This window comes from Oncorhynchus mykiss, chromosome 8, assembly GCF_013265735.2.
Source record: "Oncorhynchus mykiss isolate Arlee chromosome 8, USDA_OmykA_1.1, whole genome shotgun sequence".
Taxonomy (NCBI): domain Eukaryota; kingdom Metazoa; phylum Chordata; class Actinopteri; order Salmoniformes; family Salmonidae; genus Oncorhynchus; species Oncorhynchus mykiss.
The window spans coordinates 55641075-55658426 of NC_048572.1; the positions used below are offsets into that span (position 1 = coordinate 55641075).

Below are 17352 nucleotides of genomic sequence, written 5' to 3' on the forward strand. Positions count from 1 at the left end.
CTCTCTCTCCCTGGATGGCCGTTCTTAAATAATCCCACCATTAATTATGTCGGCGTCCTAACAATGTCCGTCCAGCTCCCAGCCCACTCAGACATGGAAAAAGGCTGTGTGTGTGTGTGTGTGTGTCTGTACATGTGCGAGCGTGCGTGAAGTTAGGACGTATGAGGTCCGTTCTGGGGAAACATGCTGGAGTCATTATCAGCTTGTAATTGATGATTCCGGGTCACTTTTTCCACCTTTCGCAGCAGCTGCACCTGTTGGGTTTTATTGAGTGAGTATGTGACTGAGTGTGATGTGCTGTGTTAGACAAACAAATAGCCTGCTCTGTCTGAACAGTCAAGATGGCGTCCAAAAGGGTTTACTGCCGGATATGGCTTACGTCTGGTGTAACTGGTGTCACCAGATTTGGTTTTGTAAACACACAGCCAATGCCATCTGCATGCCAAGGCCAATGTACTCGTGTCATATCATCTTTGAATTCTGCTGTGTTGCGGACATCCTTTTTGAATTGTTCATGTTTGTTCGGCATAGGTGGAGTTAAGCATGGTGTTCGTGAGTTGGTGTGGGTTTGATTCCCACGTGGACCACATACTGTATGTACAGTGAAAGTCGGAAGTTTACATACACTTAGGTTGGAATCTCATGTTTTCAACCACTCCGCAAATTTCTTGTTAACAAACTATAATTTTGGCAAGTCGTTTAGGACATCTACTTTGTGCATGACACAAGTAATTTTTCCAACAATTGGTTACATACAGATTATTTCACTTATAATTCACTGTATCACAATTCCAGTGGTTCAGAAGTTTACATACACTAAGTTGACTGTGCCTTTAAACAGCTTGGAAAATTTCAGAAAATGATGTCATGGCTTTAGAAGCTTCTGATTTACTAATTGACATCAAGGCCTACCTTCAAACTCAGTGCCTCTTTGCTTGACATCATGTGAAAATCAAAATAAATCAGTTAATGCCTCAGAACAATAATTGTAGTCCTCCACAAGTCTGGCTCATCCTTGGGAGCAATTTCCAAATGCCTGAAGGTACCACGTTCATCTGTACAAACAATGGTACGCAAGTATAAACACCATGGGACCACACAGCCGTCATACCTCTCAGGGAGGAGACGCGTTCTGTCTCCTGGAGACGAACGTACTTTGGTGTGAAAAGTGCAAATCTATCACAGAACAACAGCAAAGGACCTTGTGAAGATGCTGCAGGAAACAGGTAAAAAAGTATCTATAGCCACAGTAAAATGAGTTCTATATCGACATAACCTAAAAGGCCGCTCAGCAAGGAAGAAGCCACTGCTCCAAAACTGACATAAAAAAGCCAGACTACGGTTTGCAACTGCACATGGGGACAAAGATCGTACTTTTTGGAGAAATGTTCTCTGGTCTGATGAAACAAAAATTGAACTGTTTGGCCATAATGACTATCGTTATGTTTGGAGAAAGAAGGGAGAGGCTTGCAATCCAAAGAACACCATCCCAACCGTGAAGCACGGGGGTGGCAGCATCATGTTGTGGGGGTGCTTTGCTGCAGGAGGGACTGGTGCAATTCACAAAATAGATGGCATCATGAGGTAGGAAAATTGTGAATATATTGAAGCAACATCTCAAGACATCAGTTAGGAAGTTTAAGCTTGGTCGCAAATGGGTCTTCCAAATGGACAATGGCTCCAAGCATACTTCCAAAGTTGGGGCAAAATGGCTTAAGGACAACAAAGTCAACGTATTGGAGTGGCCATCACAAAGCCCTGACCTCAATCCCATAGAAAATTGGTGGGCAGAACTGAAAAAGCGTGTGCGAACAAGGAGGCCTACAAACCTGACTCAGTTACAACAGCTCTGTCAGGAGGAATGGGCCAAAATTCACCCAACTTATTGTGGGAAGCTTATGGGAGGCTAACCAAAACATTTGACCCAAGTGAAACAATTTAAAGGCAATGCTACCAAATACTAACTGAGTGTATGTAAACTTCTGACCCACTGGGAATGTGATGAAAGAAATAAAAGCTGAAATAAATAGTTCTCTCTAACTATTATTCAGAAATGTACATTCTTAAAATAAAGTGGTGATCCTAACTGACCTAAGACAGGGACTTTTTACTTGGATTAAATGTCAGTAATTGTGAAAAACTGAGTTTAAATGTATTTGGCTAAGGTGTATGTAAACTTCCGACTTCATCTGTATGCTGAATATGTGTGGTAACTTTGAACTGTAACCATGTCACATTCATTATATCAGTCCCTCCTTCTCTACCTGTCCAGGCGTGTGTGGTGCGGCGGCAGCAGAGGATGGTGAAGAACCGTGACTCGGCCACGCTGTCCAGGCTGAGGAGGAAAGAGGCCCAGCAGGCTCTGGAGGCCCGTCTCAGGGGGGCACTGTGTGAGAACCAGAGGCTGCTCCGGGAGAACGGATCCCTTAGGACCCAGCTGGACGGACTTCTCACGGAGGTGAGGGACGGCCCGGGTTTGGAAACCTTAAAATTGCACCGTTCCTTCTTAGCTTGAGAAAACCACAGATCGAAAACGTAAGATAAGTGGAAACAATGGGGTGGTTACATAGCAGTGATTGTCTTAAAGAAGGGTTGCGTTTTTGAATCTATTTGAACGGTGCCACAGGCTCAGACAGGCACGAAGAGCAGGGATGTGTTTAAGTCCAGGAAGTTGCTTCGTCCCTTGTGCTCTTGATCAATTACTTGATCACTTTTTGGATCTGATAGGACAAGATCAGATTTCAGAGGAATTCATAGGTGAAGCATTAAGCAATATGGCAGTAACCCCACCTTGGCCTATGGTAAGCGAGAGGGAATTTTCGCCACATTGTTAACACCTATCCAATCCTCTTGGACTTCCGCAAGTGCACAGGGGCAAGGCCCTAAGGGTTGATTCATTTTATTGAAGTAATCACTGATCTAACATGATTTGATAGGTGAAAGCTTTTGCCAATGCATAGCTTGCGTAGATCCAGCTAGGTGAAATCAGTCGATTGGTCTCTTACTCCACAGAACACTGTTCTGAAGGTGACGGCTCCAAAGAGACGGGCTGTGTGCCTTATGGTCGTCCTGGTCTTCTTCGTGCTCAACACGGGTCCCATAAGGTGAGCGTGTGTGTGTGTGTGTGTGTGTGTGTGTGTGTGTCATGACAACCCTCCACAAGCCCTCATACAGTGTGTCACGACAACCCTCCACAAGCCCTCATGCAGTGTGTCACTGTAGTATATGTCACAACCAATGTGTTTGAGTCTCTCTCCTCCAGTTTCCAGACTTAACATCAACCACATTTACATATGATCATCTATGCAAATGAATGCAAATGAATGATCTATCAATGGGTGGCTTTTATGTCAGTCAGTCAGCTCTTTGCTATGTCCAGAGTTGGATAATTCACCAACATGCCTTATAAATTAGGCGTTTCCCCCCAATGTCTCGGAAAAAAGGCCACATCCCCCCCTCAAAAAATTCCCTCACGAAGGAAGGCTTCGGAAAGTTGGATGTGAGTCGGGAGAGGAGAGGGGAGTTTTCCATACGCTCAAGCTTCCCAGAACTAGGAATGTGGGAGCGTAGCTTCCCTTCCACACCGGCCGGCCGGTTCGGAGAAACAGCCTGGAGATAATATTTCATTTTTAGACTCTAAATGTATTCTACCACTCCGTTCTGAATGGACATGTCCCTTTTAAATCCTCTCACAAGTATTTGTTCAGTAAACCCCAGTCAGGAACTGAGCGAACTTTCGCTAATGTTTCCTGCTCATGGTGAGACTAGTTTTAATAAAAACAACACCAGTGTTTCCAGTCATAGCTCAAGTCAATATGAAATCTTTTTTTTCAATGAATAAGTTCCTGCTGCTGAGTTGAGTCTTTTTTTCACTCCCACGTTTGGTTTTCATTTGCAGGAATTTGAGGGGTGTACTTTTTTTTGTGTGTAACTGTTTTCATTTGACACTGCTGCACAACTTGTCTATATAAGGAGCCCGACGACATGTGTCTTTGTGTTGAACACTGCTCTCAGATCCATAGTGTCTGGTATTGTTTTGGCTCGAGTAGGAGACCACACGGTTTATCCTCTTTTCTCTCACTCTCTCACTGTGGGTGCGCGCGCGCATGGCCGTGTGTCTTTTTGTGTGTGTGTGTGTGTGTGTGTGTTTGTTTGTGTGGTTTAGCCAAGAGTGCCTTCCCTCTCCTACGCCACGTTAAGTTTTGTGCGGTTTTCGGTCTGTAGTCTGGCCACTATAACCAATGCTTTGCTTCCTGATCTGTTGATCAGATCACTCTTCCTCTTGTCTTCATCGCCCATCATGGTTGTTTCATGCTTGTGTAGGCATTTTGACCATTTTGATAAAAACGAGCCTTTAGTGTTTAATTTGTTATGAATCCATAAGTTAACAGCAAAATGTCAAATGGGAATCCATTTTTGATCCTTGTAAATGCTTCAACCACTGTGTGTATGTGTCTGTATCTGTGTGTGACTGATTCACTTCAGAACATTTCTGTCCTTAAAGGGAAATGCTCTAATACTCTACTAATGTTCAGATCAACGTGTGTGTGTGTTAGTCTATGTTGTTCTTGCTGTGTTTCGCCTGACTTGTGTAACTGAAGGCCCTGCCCTGTCCCTCTGGTCTCAGTGTGTGGGAGTCAGAGACCAGCAACTCCAGCCTGTCCACTGGGAAGCCACAAAGCAGCCGACATCTGCTCAGCTTCTCCCCCGACCAACAACAAAGGCGAGGGGAGGAGACACCAGACCCCCAGTCCCCACTGGAGCCCCTGGATGCCCAGTACCCACAATCCCACCAATCCCAGGACAGGTAATTAACACAACATGAACATGAGGGTTTCCTGACTCAATATACTTATAATACTGTTTATACATACAGTGGCGCAAAAAAGTATTTCGTCAGCCACCAATTGTGCAAGTTCTCCCACTTAAAAAGATGAGAGAGGCCTGTAATTTTCATCATAGGTACACTTCAACTATGACAGACAAAATGAGAAACAAAATCCAGAAAATCACATTGTAGGATTTTTAATGAATTTTTTTGCAAATTATGGTGGAAAATAAGTATTTGGTCAATAACAAAAGTTTATCTCAATACTTTGTTATATACCCTTTGTTGGCAATGACAGAGGTCAAATGTTTTCTGTAAATCTTCACAAGGTTTTCACACAATATTGCTGGTATTTTGGCCCATTCCTCCATGCAGATCTCCTCTAGAGCAGTGATGTTTTGGGGCTGTTGCTGGGCAACACAGACGTTCAACTCCCTCCAAAGATTTTCTATGGGGTTGAGATCTGGAGACTGGCTAGGCCACTCCAGGACCTTGAAATGCTTCTTACGAAGCCACTCCATCGTTGCCCGGGCGGTGTGTTTGGGATCATTGTCATGCTGAAAGACCCAGCCACGTTTCATCTTCAATGCCCTTGCTGATGGAAGGAGGTTTTCACTCAAAATCTCACAATACATGGCCCCATTCATTCTTTCCTTTACACGGATCAGTCGTCCTGGTCCCTTTGCAGAAAAACAACCCCAAAGCATGATGTTTCCACCCCCATGCTTCACGGTAGGTATGGTGTTCTTTGGATGCAATTCTTTGTCCTCCAAACAAGACGAGTTTAGTTTTTACCAAAAAGTTATATTTTGGTTTCATCTGACCATATGACATTCTCCCAATCTTCTTCTGGATCATCCAAATGCTCTCTAGCAAACTTCAGACGGGCCTAGACATGTACTGGCTTAAGCAGGGGGACACGTCTGGCACTGCAGGATTTGAGTCCCTGGCGGCGTAGCGTGTTACTGATGGTAGGCTTTGTTACTTTGGTCCCAGCTCTCTGTAGGTCATTCACTAGGTCCCCCCGTGTGGTTCTGGGATTTTTGCTCACGGTTCTTGTGATCATTTTGACCCCACGGTGTGAGATCTTGCGTGGAGCCCCAGATCGAGGGAGATTATCAGTGGTCTTGTATGTCTTCCATTTCCTAATAATTGCTCCCACAGTTGATTTCTTCAAACCAAGCTGCTTACCTATTGCATATTCAGTCTTCCCAGCCTGGTGCAGGTCTACAATTTTGTTTCTGGTGTCCTTTGACAGCTCTTTGGTCTTGGCCATAGTGGAGTTTGGAGTGTGACTGTTTGAGGTTGTGGACAGGTGTCTTTTATACTGATAACAAGTTCAAACAGGTGCCATTAATACAGGTACTGAGTGGAGGACAGAGGGCCTCTTAAAGAATAAGTTACAGGTCTGTGAGAGAAAGAAATCTTGCTTGTTTGTAGGTGACCAAATACTTATTTTCCACCATAATTTGCAAATAATTTCATTAAAAATCCTACAATGTGATTTTCTGGATTTTTTTTCTCATTTTGTCTGTCATAGTTGAAGTGTACCTATGATGAATATTACCGGCCTCTCTCATCTTTTTAAGTGGGAGAACTTGGCTGACTAAATACTTTTTTGCCCCACTGTACAGTGCCTTGCGAAAGTATTCGGCCCCCTTGAACTTTGCGACCTTTTGCCACATTTCAGGCTTCAAACATAAATATATATAACTGTATTTTTTTGTGAAGAATCAACAACAAGTGGGACACAATCATGAAGTGGAACGACATTTATTGTATATTTCAAACTTTTTTAACAAATCAAAAACTGAAAAATTGGGCGTGCAAAATTATTCAGCCCCTTTACTTTCAGTGCAGCAAACTCTCTCCAGAAGTTCAGTGAGGATCTCTGAATGATCCAATGTTGACCTAAATGACTAATGATGATAAACACAATCCACCTGTGTGTAATCAAGTCTCCGTATATATGCACCTGCACTGTGATAGTCTCAGAGGTCCGTTAAAAGCGCAGAGAGCATCATGAAGAACAAGGAACACACCAGGCAGGTCCGAGATACTGTTGTGAAGAAGTTTAAAGCCGGATTTGGATACAAAAAGATTTCCCAAGCTTTAAACATCCCAAGGAGCACTGTGCAAGCGATAATATTGAAATGGAAGGAGTATCAGACCACTGCAAATCTACCAAGACCTGGCCGTCCCTCTAAACTTTCAGCTCATACAAGGAGAAGACTGATCAGAGATGCAGCCAAGAGGCCCATGATCACTCTGGATGAACTGCAGAGATCTACAGCTGAGGTGGGAGACTCTGTCCATAGGACAACAATCAGTCGTATATTGCACATCTGGCCTTTATGGAAGATATCCATAAAAAGTGTTGTTTAAAGTTTGCCACAAGCCACCTGGGAGACACACCAAACATGTGGAAGAAGGTGCTCTGGTCAGATGAAACCAAAATTGAACTTTTTGGCAACAATGCAAAACGTTATGTTTGGCGTAAAAGCAACACAGCTCATCACCCTGAACACACCATCCCCACTGTCAAACATGGTGGTGGCAGCATCATGGTTTGGGCCTGCTTTTCTTCAGCAGGGACAGGGAAGATGGTTAAAATTGATGGGAAGATGGATGGAGCCAAATACAGGACCATTCTGGAAGAAAACCTGATGGAGTCTGCAAAAGACCTGAGACTGGGACGGAGATTTGTCTTCCAACAAGACAATGATCCAAAACATAAAGCAAAATCTACAATGGAATGGTTCAAAAATAAACATATCCAGGTGTTAGAATGGCCAAGTCAAAGTCCAGACCTGAATCCAATCGAGAATCTGTGGAAAGAACTGAAAACTGCTGTTCACAAATGCTCTCCATCCAACCTCACTGAGCTCGAGCTGTTTTGCAAGGAGGAATGGGAAAAAAATCTCTCGATGTGCAAAACTGATAGAGACATACCCCAAGCAACTTACAGCTGTAATCGCAGCAAAAGGTGGCGCTACAAAGTATTAACTTAATGGGGCTGAATAATTTTCCACGCCCAATTTTTCAGTTTTTGATTTGTTAAAAAATTTGAAATATCCAATAAATGTCGTTCCACTTCATGATTGTGTCCCACTTGTTGTTGATTCTTCACAAAAAAATACAGTTTTATATCTTTACGTTTGAAGCCTGAAATGTGGCAAAAGGTCGCAAAGTTCAAGGGGGCCGAATACTTTCGCAATGCACTGTATGTTCTCTCTTACATGCACACGCGCACACACACACACAAATATTCAGTGTGTGCACATACAAACACACTACCCTTGTAACTGAACACATAGTTACCCTATTTTTTGTTCCCAGGAGTTTCTTTTAATTTTACGTCGTCAGTTTTTTTTGTTGTTTCCTTTGAATTGCTTCTAAATGCGGTCTGCTGCCATGGCAAACTGATTCATTATCGGTTTGTATTGGACTTATGTCACTGTCATTTCCTGCCCGCAATGATTTAGAAACCTCATCTTTAACCATTTGTTCCACACAGTCTAACACCAGGTGGTTCCTTCTCATATAAGGATAAGTAGCACCAAAGAAGCCTTAGCACAGCACTCTAGCCCTGTAGGAAACGTGATGCCCTGCTATGTATCAACGAGAACCAATGGTTCCTGCTAAGTCTCTCACTGACTTGTGATTGTACCTCAGTGTTCTGGCAGAGCCTGTCTCGAGACACTCGTTTACCAGAAGCTGAAGAATGACTTAAGTAAGTAGATGGGATGCTCTTACTGTACGGGAATGTAAATTACTGTAATCATATGTCTGGGGTACACCCTAGGCTCGTTAATTCATTGGACACGGACCCAGTCTTCTCTTGCCTCAGTATGTTCCACATCAGAAGTACTTTTCTGTTTTTATGGACTAATGGAAAATCAACTAGAGGTGTGAGGTTACATAAGTGTTTTCGGTGTTCAGGTACTCTTTACAATTGTCAATTATCTCACTATTCACATAATCTTGGTTCCCAGAATAACCAAATTTTGCATGCACGCTGACAGGAACTCTACTATTTTACACACCATCGGCCAGATCACGCACAGGCTTAGATTGATTGGCTTTAAAGCTGGAATTGTTAATGGGTGAAACTTCCACGTCCATTTGGGATATTACAACAACAAAGTAGTAAAGGCAAACAACAAATTCTTAAAAATAAAAAAAATCAAAGACTTGTTCCTCGGACGCCATTGCACGTGCGATAGAACAGCAGAATACGTACTGCAATTTTTGCAAGCACGCTGCTTGACCCGTCACTCTGTTTTATCAACAGAGCCAAAACAACAAAGGCACGCCCATTTGTGGCGCTGTTTATCCTAATGCAGATTTCATCTTTAAAGCAAGAGCGAAATTGTGGTGCAGATCTTGGGGGAGATGAACAGTAGACGTGTGGTCTGGGGGTCCCCCCCCCCCCCCCTCCCCGCAGAATTTGTAAAAATATTTTTAAATGCATTTTCTGCCATTCTACACAGTTTGACCTAACGTATTATGCCTCTCTTGAGGGGTATTTTGAAAGCAGTATGTGGAAGGATAATTGGAACGATAAGTCCTCACCATCATTAATGACGGTATTTCAAGGCAAATATTAAGAAGACACAAACGATAAAGACTGACTACTATTGTAAGGATGCACGTTAATATGTACATATGATATAATCTACTAAGTTGATCATACATTAACGATCACGTTTTGTCGTTTTCATCGTTTACAGGTGGAAGGCATACACTTGGGGGGGCTGAGCTAAAATATACCTTCCAGTATATTTAAAATCCTGATATTCAGTCTAACAAACAGCTGTCATTTAAGATATATCTCATTGAATATTAAATACATCTGGTCACTGACACTGGGACACCTCAGGGTTCAGTGTGGTCTAAGTTGAACTGAGGACTGGCTGATTGCCTGTTGAAAAGACTGGGAGAAAGAGAGAGTCAGGGGAGAGTCTCCATTGAAACTGTAAATTAGTCCAGGAGTAATATTTCCCTTACTGTTACCGAAGCTTGAGGGTTGACGTAATTGGTTCCAGGCTGGGCTCTAAAGTTGGCTTACATACATACACACCTGACTGCAAGGCCAGTGCTGGCTTGGATGAGGTTGAGTGACACACTGAAATCAGGCAATTCTAGGATATATTTTTTTCTAGTTAGCAAAACCAGAGAGGTAAGTAAAGGCAGATTGAGGGGCATTGTGTAGTGAAAAGGGTCTGCGTACAAAACAATTGGCAAGTCCTGGTTTTGTGAATATTCCAGCCATGAATAGTCTTTGTACCATGTGGCATTAAGAGCCCTCTTCCTGTTATCTTGTCCCTGCTATGTTCTGGGGAACACCTACCTCCAGGGGGCCCCACAACCCAAAAATAAACAAACAAAACATTTTTGGTTTGTTGGAAAACTGCTAACTTCCTGCTTTTAAAACATTTTGCACTGTTCTATATCTCGGGGGGGGGGGGGGGGCATGTTGTCGTCACCCCCCCATCCCCGTGGCAATTTCACCTATGCTTTAAAGCCACATCTTTGTCTTGGAAAAATGCTCACGAACCAGGAATAAGATGAGTAAAAAAATAATAATTCTGAATTGAAGAGAAGTAGGTGGACTCAAGTGTTTTACCAGGCTTCTGGAGTAGAATCGGAGGCATCCAAGAGCACTTAATTCTGTCCCAGAAAACAGAACTGTAGACTAATTGATTGGTTGTTTCTGTTTGACTAAGCATCTATTTCCAGCCCTGCTTTTTTTGGGGGGGGTGGGGGGGGGGGGGGGGGGGGGTTGGATTGAGAGTGCTCATTTTTATCTTGGTGGTAATATTTACATCCTGTTATACAGGACTCACGAATGTTACCTTATTTAGACACATCATTCTCTGGTGACAAATCTGTGGGTTGAATTGGAGTGATACAAGCAGAGCACAATAAAATAGTATTACTAGGGGTGTCTTTTTAGTGGCCAGTTTAATTTTACAGTCACCACTGGTCCCCATGTGTCCAGCTGCCTGCTACAAAGTACTACATCACCTACTGCAAATAGCCTGCTTTGAGCAGATGATAGTACAGTGCTAGGCTAACTCAAACTGTGTGGTAATGGGCCGTTCGATATGAGTAGTCGTAGAACATATAGCCTCGTCATCATAGGAGGCTACATAGCATGAGCAGATCTGGGACTAGGCTATAGAATGTATACACAATACAGCATTTTTTGGGGCTAATGGACCGTTTTGATGCCCACATTCTCTACCCTATTGTGTCCTTCTGATCTGGAGCCCAGGGCTCATTCATCTGGTCAACGGGTTTGGAAGTGGAAGTTCCACACAGATGTCGGGAACAGACCATTTATCAAACCATTTCCCAGGAGACCTTCAGTCCAACGTGTGTGTGTGCTTGCGTGAAGACGAGGCCACTGGCTCTGCAGGTTATTGTTGCAGGTCACTGCGTAGAACTCAACGTAACCCCCTTCTTTAACTTATGACCTAATTCATCAACTAAGGGGAAGTGTTTGGCTTTCAAGTCACCTGAGGTGTTGTTTGTTCCAGATGTGAATCAGCTGCTCGTTTAAAATTGATGAACACTTGGGACGTCCGGAGTAAGTGACTGATTATTCCGGGTTCATATTCCAGTCCTTAGGCCACAAGGAAAACCCACAGCATACACCAGCATATCAGCAGCTGGATCACAATGAGATCACAAAGGGAAGGTGAATGTGTTGTTGATGAGGTGTTGATTCATCTCTCTCTCTCCCCTTACCTATCTACCTCTCTCACCTTAACCTTACCTACCTCCCTCTCTCTCCCCCTCACCTCCCTCTCTTCTCTCCCCTCACCTCCCTCTCTCTCCCCTCTCTGTGCTATAGGTGGGAGGATTATACCCCAGAGGAGATGGCTCTAGCTGTGGTCAAGAAGGAGTCTCTCCTGTTTGGGTCACCCTCCTCGCCCCCCTGCCAACCCCACTCTCCTGTCTCCAGGTCCAAGTCTCTCCGGTCAGTACTAACCAAGTCCATCTGATTAGTAGCGCTAGCCTTTGTCTTTCCCACTGCTAACTAGACTGTAATGTGTGAGCCATGTTGGCAGCTCATGAAACCAAACTGTTCACCAGTCATTTTGACGCCGTCACAGTGGAATGAAAAGGTGGCTGGAACTGGGAAACTCACTCAGTCTTCAAGCCGTCATCATTTGAGAGGGATGAGGCACATATGAAAGCCAGCAGCTGCCTTCAACAGTTCTTACATAGAAGCCATACTTTATTAACTTCAATCTGAATATTCCTTCTTCCCCTATAATCCAGTCTGACTCAGAACTTGCGAGGCTGGGTTCATCGACACGAAGAGGAGAGAAGCAAGTCCACACGCTCTACCACTGATCAGTCCAGACATACAACAACAGATCAGCACACAACCAAAACTGTCCTGGTAGGTTAGACGACTCTTCTATGACCTGCTTGTCTACAAAACAGCGAAAAAGCTGTACTAACTAGGTCGTTGGTTTTTCCTGGTCAGGTCCCATGGCCCAAATAATGAGACGTTTTAAAGTGTGATCAAACGCCCGTAATGGTCATTGCATATTTTTCGGACAGGTTATTAAGCAGTACCTCAGAGGATATTTAAACTGTCAGTACGTAGGCCGACGTCTACTCCAATAGAGGTTTCGGGTTTCAGGCCCGTGTCAAGACGGCTCTCCATGATGACCCATTTAATAGAGCTGCCACATGAACATAAACAGTTTAGTGACAATATGTGTATTGCTCTTGTAATGAGGTCACAGCTGCCGACATCTGACTCAATTTGGCTAATAGCTAAATATTTATTTTTTTGTTGTTATAGGTAATAACAAAATTTAACTTACTGGACTGGACTGCGCAAAAATGCAAATGCTTTCCGTTTTGAGTTATATTAGGTTTTATTTTCATCGTTTTTTGGTTATAAAGCCTTTTTGTTATGTTAGATGCTGATATTAGTTGATGGCATTTGACTTGGTTTTGGTATAAGACTTGTTGCTATAACCTCCCCCCTTTCCCACTTGTCAATCTTGAATGACAATTCTTCATGTTTTACCAGTTAAATGTCCAAAAAGTCTCTTCATTCCAACCATTTGATCCATACCAGTTTCATGGGGATATGCATTTCGATATTCTACAGTTATGCAGTGTTGTTTCAAGTAGCCTACTGTGTTTTGAACGATGTAGTGAGCGAACTGTAGAGCAGATGGTGTTAACAAACTGTAGCATAGCCTACCCGTGCTTCGTTTCAATCAAAGCACGTATTTTGTTTGGTTGAGTTTTGGCCACATGAGAGACAAATGCGACTATTCACACAATCATCCTAAACTCTCATAAGAAACGAGGTGGCACTTTGTCTTACAGTAACGTTACACTACGCTATTGTATTTGGGTTCTGTTCTGCAGAATACTGTCGCAATGTGATCTTGCAGACATTGACCCGGCTTTGATCTAACTTTATTCAAAACGACCACCGTTCGCTAGAGTAGCCAGGTCTCTCTGAGCAGAGACCACTGCCAGGAAGTAGAGAATCCAGCACATGTGCAGAAGTTAATTTTGTTCCGCAGACCTCTGCGTGTTTTGTTATGTGTCATAAATGACAGCCTAAATAGAGAGGTTTGAAGACTGCTATAGACCGTATTTTGTTTTGTTTTAGACTGACTTCCATTTGAACCCAGTGAGTCAAGTACGCTGCTTCAGAATGTGAGGAGGAGCTAAATCATTACATTCGTTTTACAGGCTCCTTTTGCTGCTTTACAGGGTTATACAGACTGAGCTGCCAGAGAGGGCCGCGATCTATAAAGGAGCTAGATAGCTCCACAAACGTAGTCCTAGAAGTTGGTCCACTTAGAAGCTAAATAAGGGGAATTTGAGTGCTTGGCTGTTTGAACCCTTTACACGAGTGGGAATCGGCCTATATGGATAGGGTTAGATTGAAATGTTTCTTACAGAATAAATACGAAAAGCATGTGCATAACCATGGTAGCAATTGAAAGGAGGCAGTTTGGAGATGTTATTAGACCAAAGCACTACAGTTCACCTGACACAAGATTGAATACAAACATTAAACTGTTGATTTTTGATCCTCATTTTACATTTACTGTACTTTTCGCGCGCATTTGTTCGATAACGACATCTGAAAATACATTCCGTAACATGAGAATATTCCTGGAAGAATGTGTTGTAAGGTGCAGCATAAGCTTGTTCTATTGCCAACACGACTGGCTGAATTATAAAATATGATATTACGGTGTTAGGCTTTCACACAATTCAGGGAAACGGATCATTGTTATGGTGCCCATAGAAAGGAGTCACGAGTGCATTCAGGTGCGTGTGCCGCTGCAAATGTTCTTCAAAGTAGACACATAGGTTCGTTCGGGTTCAAATCACCAAGGGTATGACACCAAGTCAACTTGGAACTGTACATCAAACATAGTGATCATCAACGTTGACACTGTAAATGTCAGGAGTTTTATGATATGGAAAAGCGCACATTTTGACTAACGGGTGCTTGGCTTGCATGCATGACATCCGAGCACTATTTATTATAATCCTCAACGTCTCGTCTTTCAAAAAGACATAGAGTCCTCTTAATTTACAGCATTTCCCTCGTTCCGACAACAACAAATGCACGGGAGGGATGGGAGCAACTTCTTGTCGCGCGATGAGCTCAAATTCAAAACGCCTGTCAGTCAAAACCCATCGCTGAGCCTGAGCTCTGACGTATGTTACTGTACCGCCGCAGATTTCCCATTGGACCGTTTACGGGTACAAGTGTAAAGGGTTAACATTGGTTGAGAGAGTTCACATAAATCTTTTAACCCTGTCTTCATGACGTGTGAGCTACACAAAACTGTCCTTTGTTACTGTATGTACCACTTACTGTAGAGAAAAATATACTAGTTTAGACAGCCTAAGAAATGGTGCCACTAAAATTAGTCGACATGGGACGCAAATGATATCCAGGTCAAACCCAAACTCAGACGGCTGATTCAGATGTAGCTTGCTTTAGACTCTTACAATAGTCTATCCACTCAGAAATCGACAGCTTGGAATTTTGATTTTGAGAAGATTACACATTTATCTAGCTTCCTGTGTAAGATATATTTAAGGGGGTTGCCTAATTGGAAGGAGGGGTTTTGCGCTGTTTATGACACCCTCTGGGTCTTCCAGGAAGTTTAGTGAATTCTCTGTGATGATCGTCGTGGTAGGTAGGAGTGAGAGGATGTAAAGCTATGAATGTTTTATAACGTTAAGAGTTGTACAGCGTTTCGTGCTCAAGGCTAAGACCTCTCACAAACAGATGGAAACTGGGAGCAGACCGTTCCAAACTATTTACAGGCACTTCTACCACCATCTCTCCCACGCACGTAACCCTCAGGGCTAGACCCTGGACATTTCTTCTTACTGGCTGTGAAGAAATGAAGTGCACTACTTTTGACTCGAGCCCTGTTGCATTGGTTATATATCATTTATAGGCTATAGGACATACATGGTGTGAGTGATCAACTCTGCTCAAGGTACTCTTTTATACGACTCAGAGAAACAGATTTCATTCTTTGGGTGTGTTTTAAACTCTTCCAGACTTTCCTGTCCTTTGGGAAAACCCCATATGCATGTTCCTCTACCTGCAGCAGAACAAGCGGAAGAGAGGCTAACAATAGAGAACTGTGATTTCTCCGACCTGGAGATTTTATTTATCCTGGTTTTGCAGAATATTGGCACCTCTTTAGCGCTTTGACATCCTTGATGCCCTTTTTTTCCTGGTTTCCCACTTTGAACCTGCAGTATAACTTGATGAGAAGCAGTCTGTTCGATAGAAGTCCTTTGAAGAAGCTAGAAGGGCTGACTATTTCATTCCAGTAAAGTGCAGGGCAGAGGTTGAACTGTAAGTTTATTACAGTGCAGCTGAAGTCTATCCAATCTCATCTCTGCTCCACACCAGGATACATCTCCATATCTTCTGTTTCTGCCATGTCCTAAAAAGCCTGTGGTAAACTTGTACTACATTCGGTAGGATTTATCGCAGACTAGAGTTAGACTCAATTAGTCTCAATGGAATCCTAATCCCCCTCATCTGTACAGCGGTATGGTGTAATCAAATTAAATCAAGCTTTATTTATACAGCACGTTTTATACATTAAATATTTATTTACCACACATCATAAGAGGATTGAAAAAAACAAAAGAATAACACTAAAAACAGAACGATTAAAAAGCACCCTAAGGAAAAGCAAAGCTAAAAAGGAGTGTTTTAAGATCTCTTTTAATTATGTCCACAGTTTCGGCCCCCCTAAGGTGTACATTCTATACCCTCAGCCTCATTCCTCACCCCTCCTTAAGTCCGTTGTCTACCCTCCTTGAAGCGTGAGGCTGAGGCATGACGATTGACTTACAGCAAGGAGAGTTGTTGATTGACTCAATGAGGGGTGAGGTTTGAGACTGAGGGGGACCTAAAATGTACATCGCTCTGGGCACAAATCTCTAACCACAGTGAAACATTAAACTCCTTTTCAGAGCCTCGGCATGTCACGAAATGCTAGGAAGACTAATTTCTCAAAATGAGCCTGATGCTGTTTGCACAGCTGCTGGCCACTCATCCTGTTGAACCTGCGTGCCTGGACTCACTGTCATTGCCTTTGATTGATAGGCTTTAGTCAGTTGTTTTTAAAGTGTTCATTTCATCCCAGCCTTGTTGGTTTTTATGGTAATATTGCATGTGTCACCCAACGATATGGGTCATATCAAATTATTCCTGAAGTGCTCAAACGTGACTTAAAATAAGATAACTGAAATGTTTTTAGATTTGGATCGGAACGTTTTAAAAGGGGGAAGTGTATTGAATTTTAAAGGAAAACATTTCAGCTTACATGTATTTTGCATGGTGACAGGTTTTATTCCTGCACTTTAGTTTCACATGTAGTTCACAGGCCATATGTATAGCAGAGATAGGATGAGGATCAGGCTCTTATGGCCAGTACAACAGAGCACTGCTCTTAGAGGGCATGCTGAAGTCTATTCATGTGGCATACTGGCTAAGGAAATGGTCAACTACCAAACAAATCTCTTTTTAAGTTCTACTTGTTTTTTAGTTTGTCATCAGTCAGCCCAGACAAAAAACACAATGGTATTCCAATCTTCAGTATATGATTCAAGTTTCAGAATTTAACTGAAATGACTCACTGACCAGCATTTTATCACATTTTCACAGAAGTCACCTGAGGAAAAACCCCAGACGAACCAGTCCAGTAACTCGGTTGTAACAGTCCGCTACTCTGAGTAAGTATTTATCAAAAAATTGCATTGTAAATGGACCCTACAGTATTTTCGATGTCTCACTTTCCCAAACTCTTCAGTTGTTCACCATATTTATCTCCAAATGATTTTATAACCATGGTTTTCTTTCTGTCTCCACTACTGTTTCTTCAGTAGAATGAGAGGCCAAACCAGTGGTGTTGCTATTTAGCTGCCCAACCACAATGGTAGCCTTGTCTACCAAGTCACCAAATGGGAGACCTATG

The 17352-nt window shown here is 42.8% G+C and overlaps 1 protein-coding gene across 8 annotated transcripts in view; it reads left to right on the forward strand.

Annotated features, from left to right (window-relative positions):
• The window catches only part of LOC110530172 (cyclic AMP-dependent transcription factor ATF-6 alpha), a 50999-nt gene that overhangs the window by 9151 nt on the left and 24496 nt on the right, over nt 1–17352 (forward strand). For all 8 annotated transcript variants that reach the window (XM_036985730.1, XM_036985728.1, XM_036985729.1 and 5 more), the window contains 6 exons: nt 2273–2458; nt 3013–3104; nt 4628–4807; nt 11691–11816; nt 12122–12245; nt 17043–17110. In XM_036985730.1, the coding sequence (XP_036841625.1) occupies nt 2273–2458; nt 3013–3104; nt 4628–4807; nt 11691–11816; nt 12122–12245; nt 17043–17110 (776 nt within the window). The remainder of the gene's footprint in view (nt 1–2272; nt 2459–3012; nt 3105–4627; nt 4808–11690; nt 11817–12121; nt 12246–17042; nt 17111–17352) is intronic.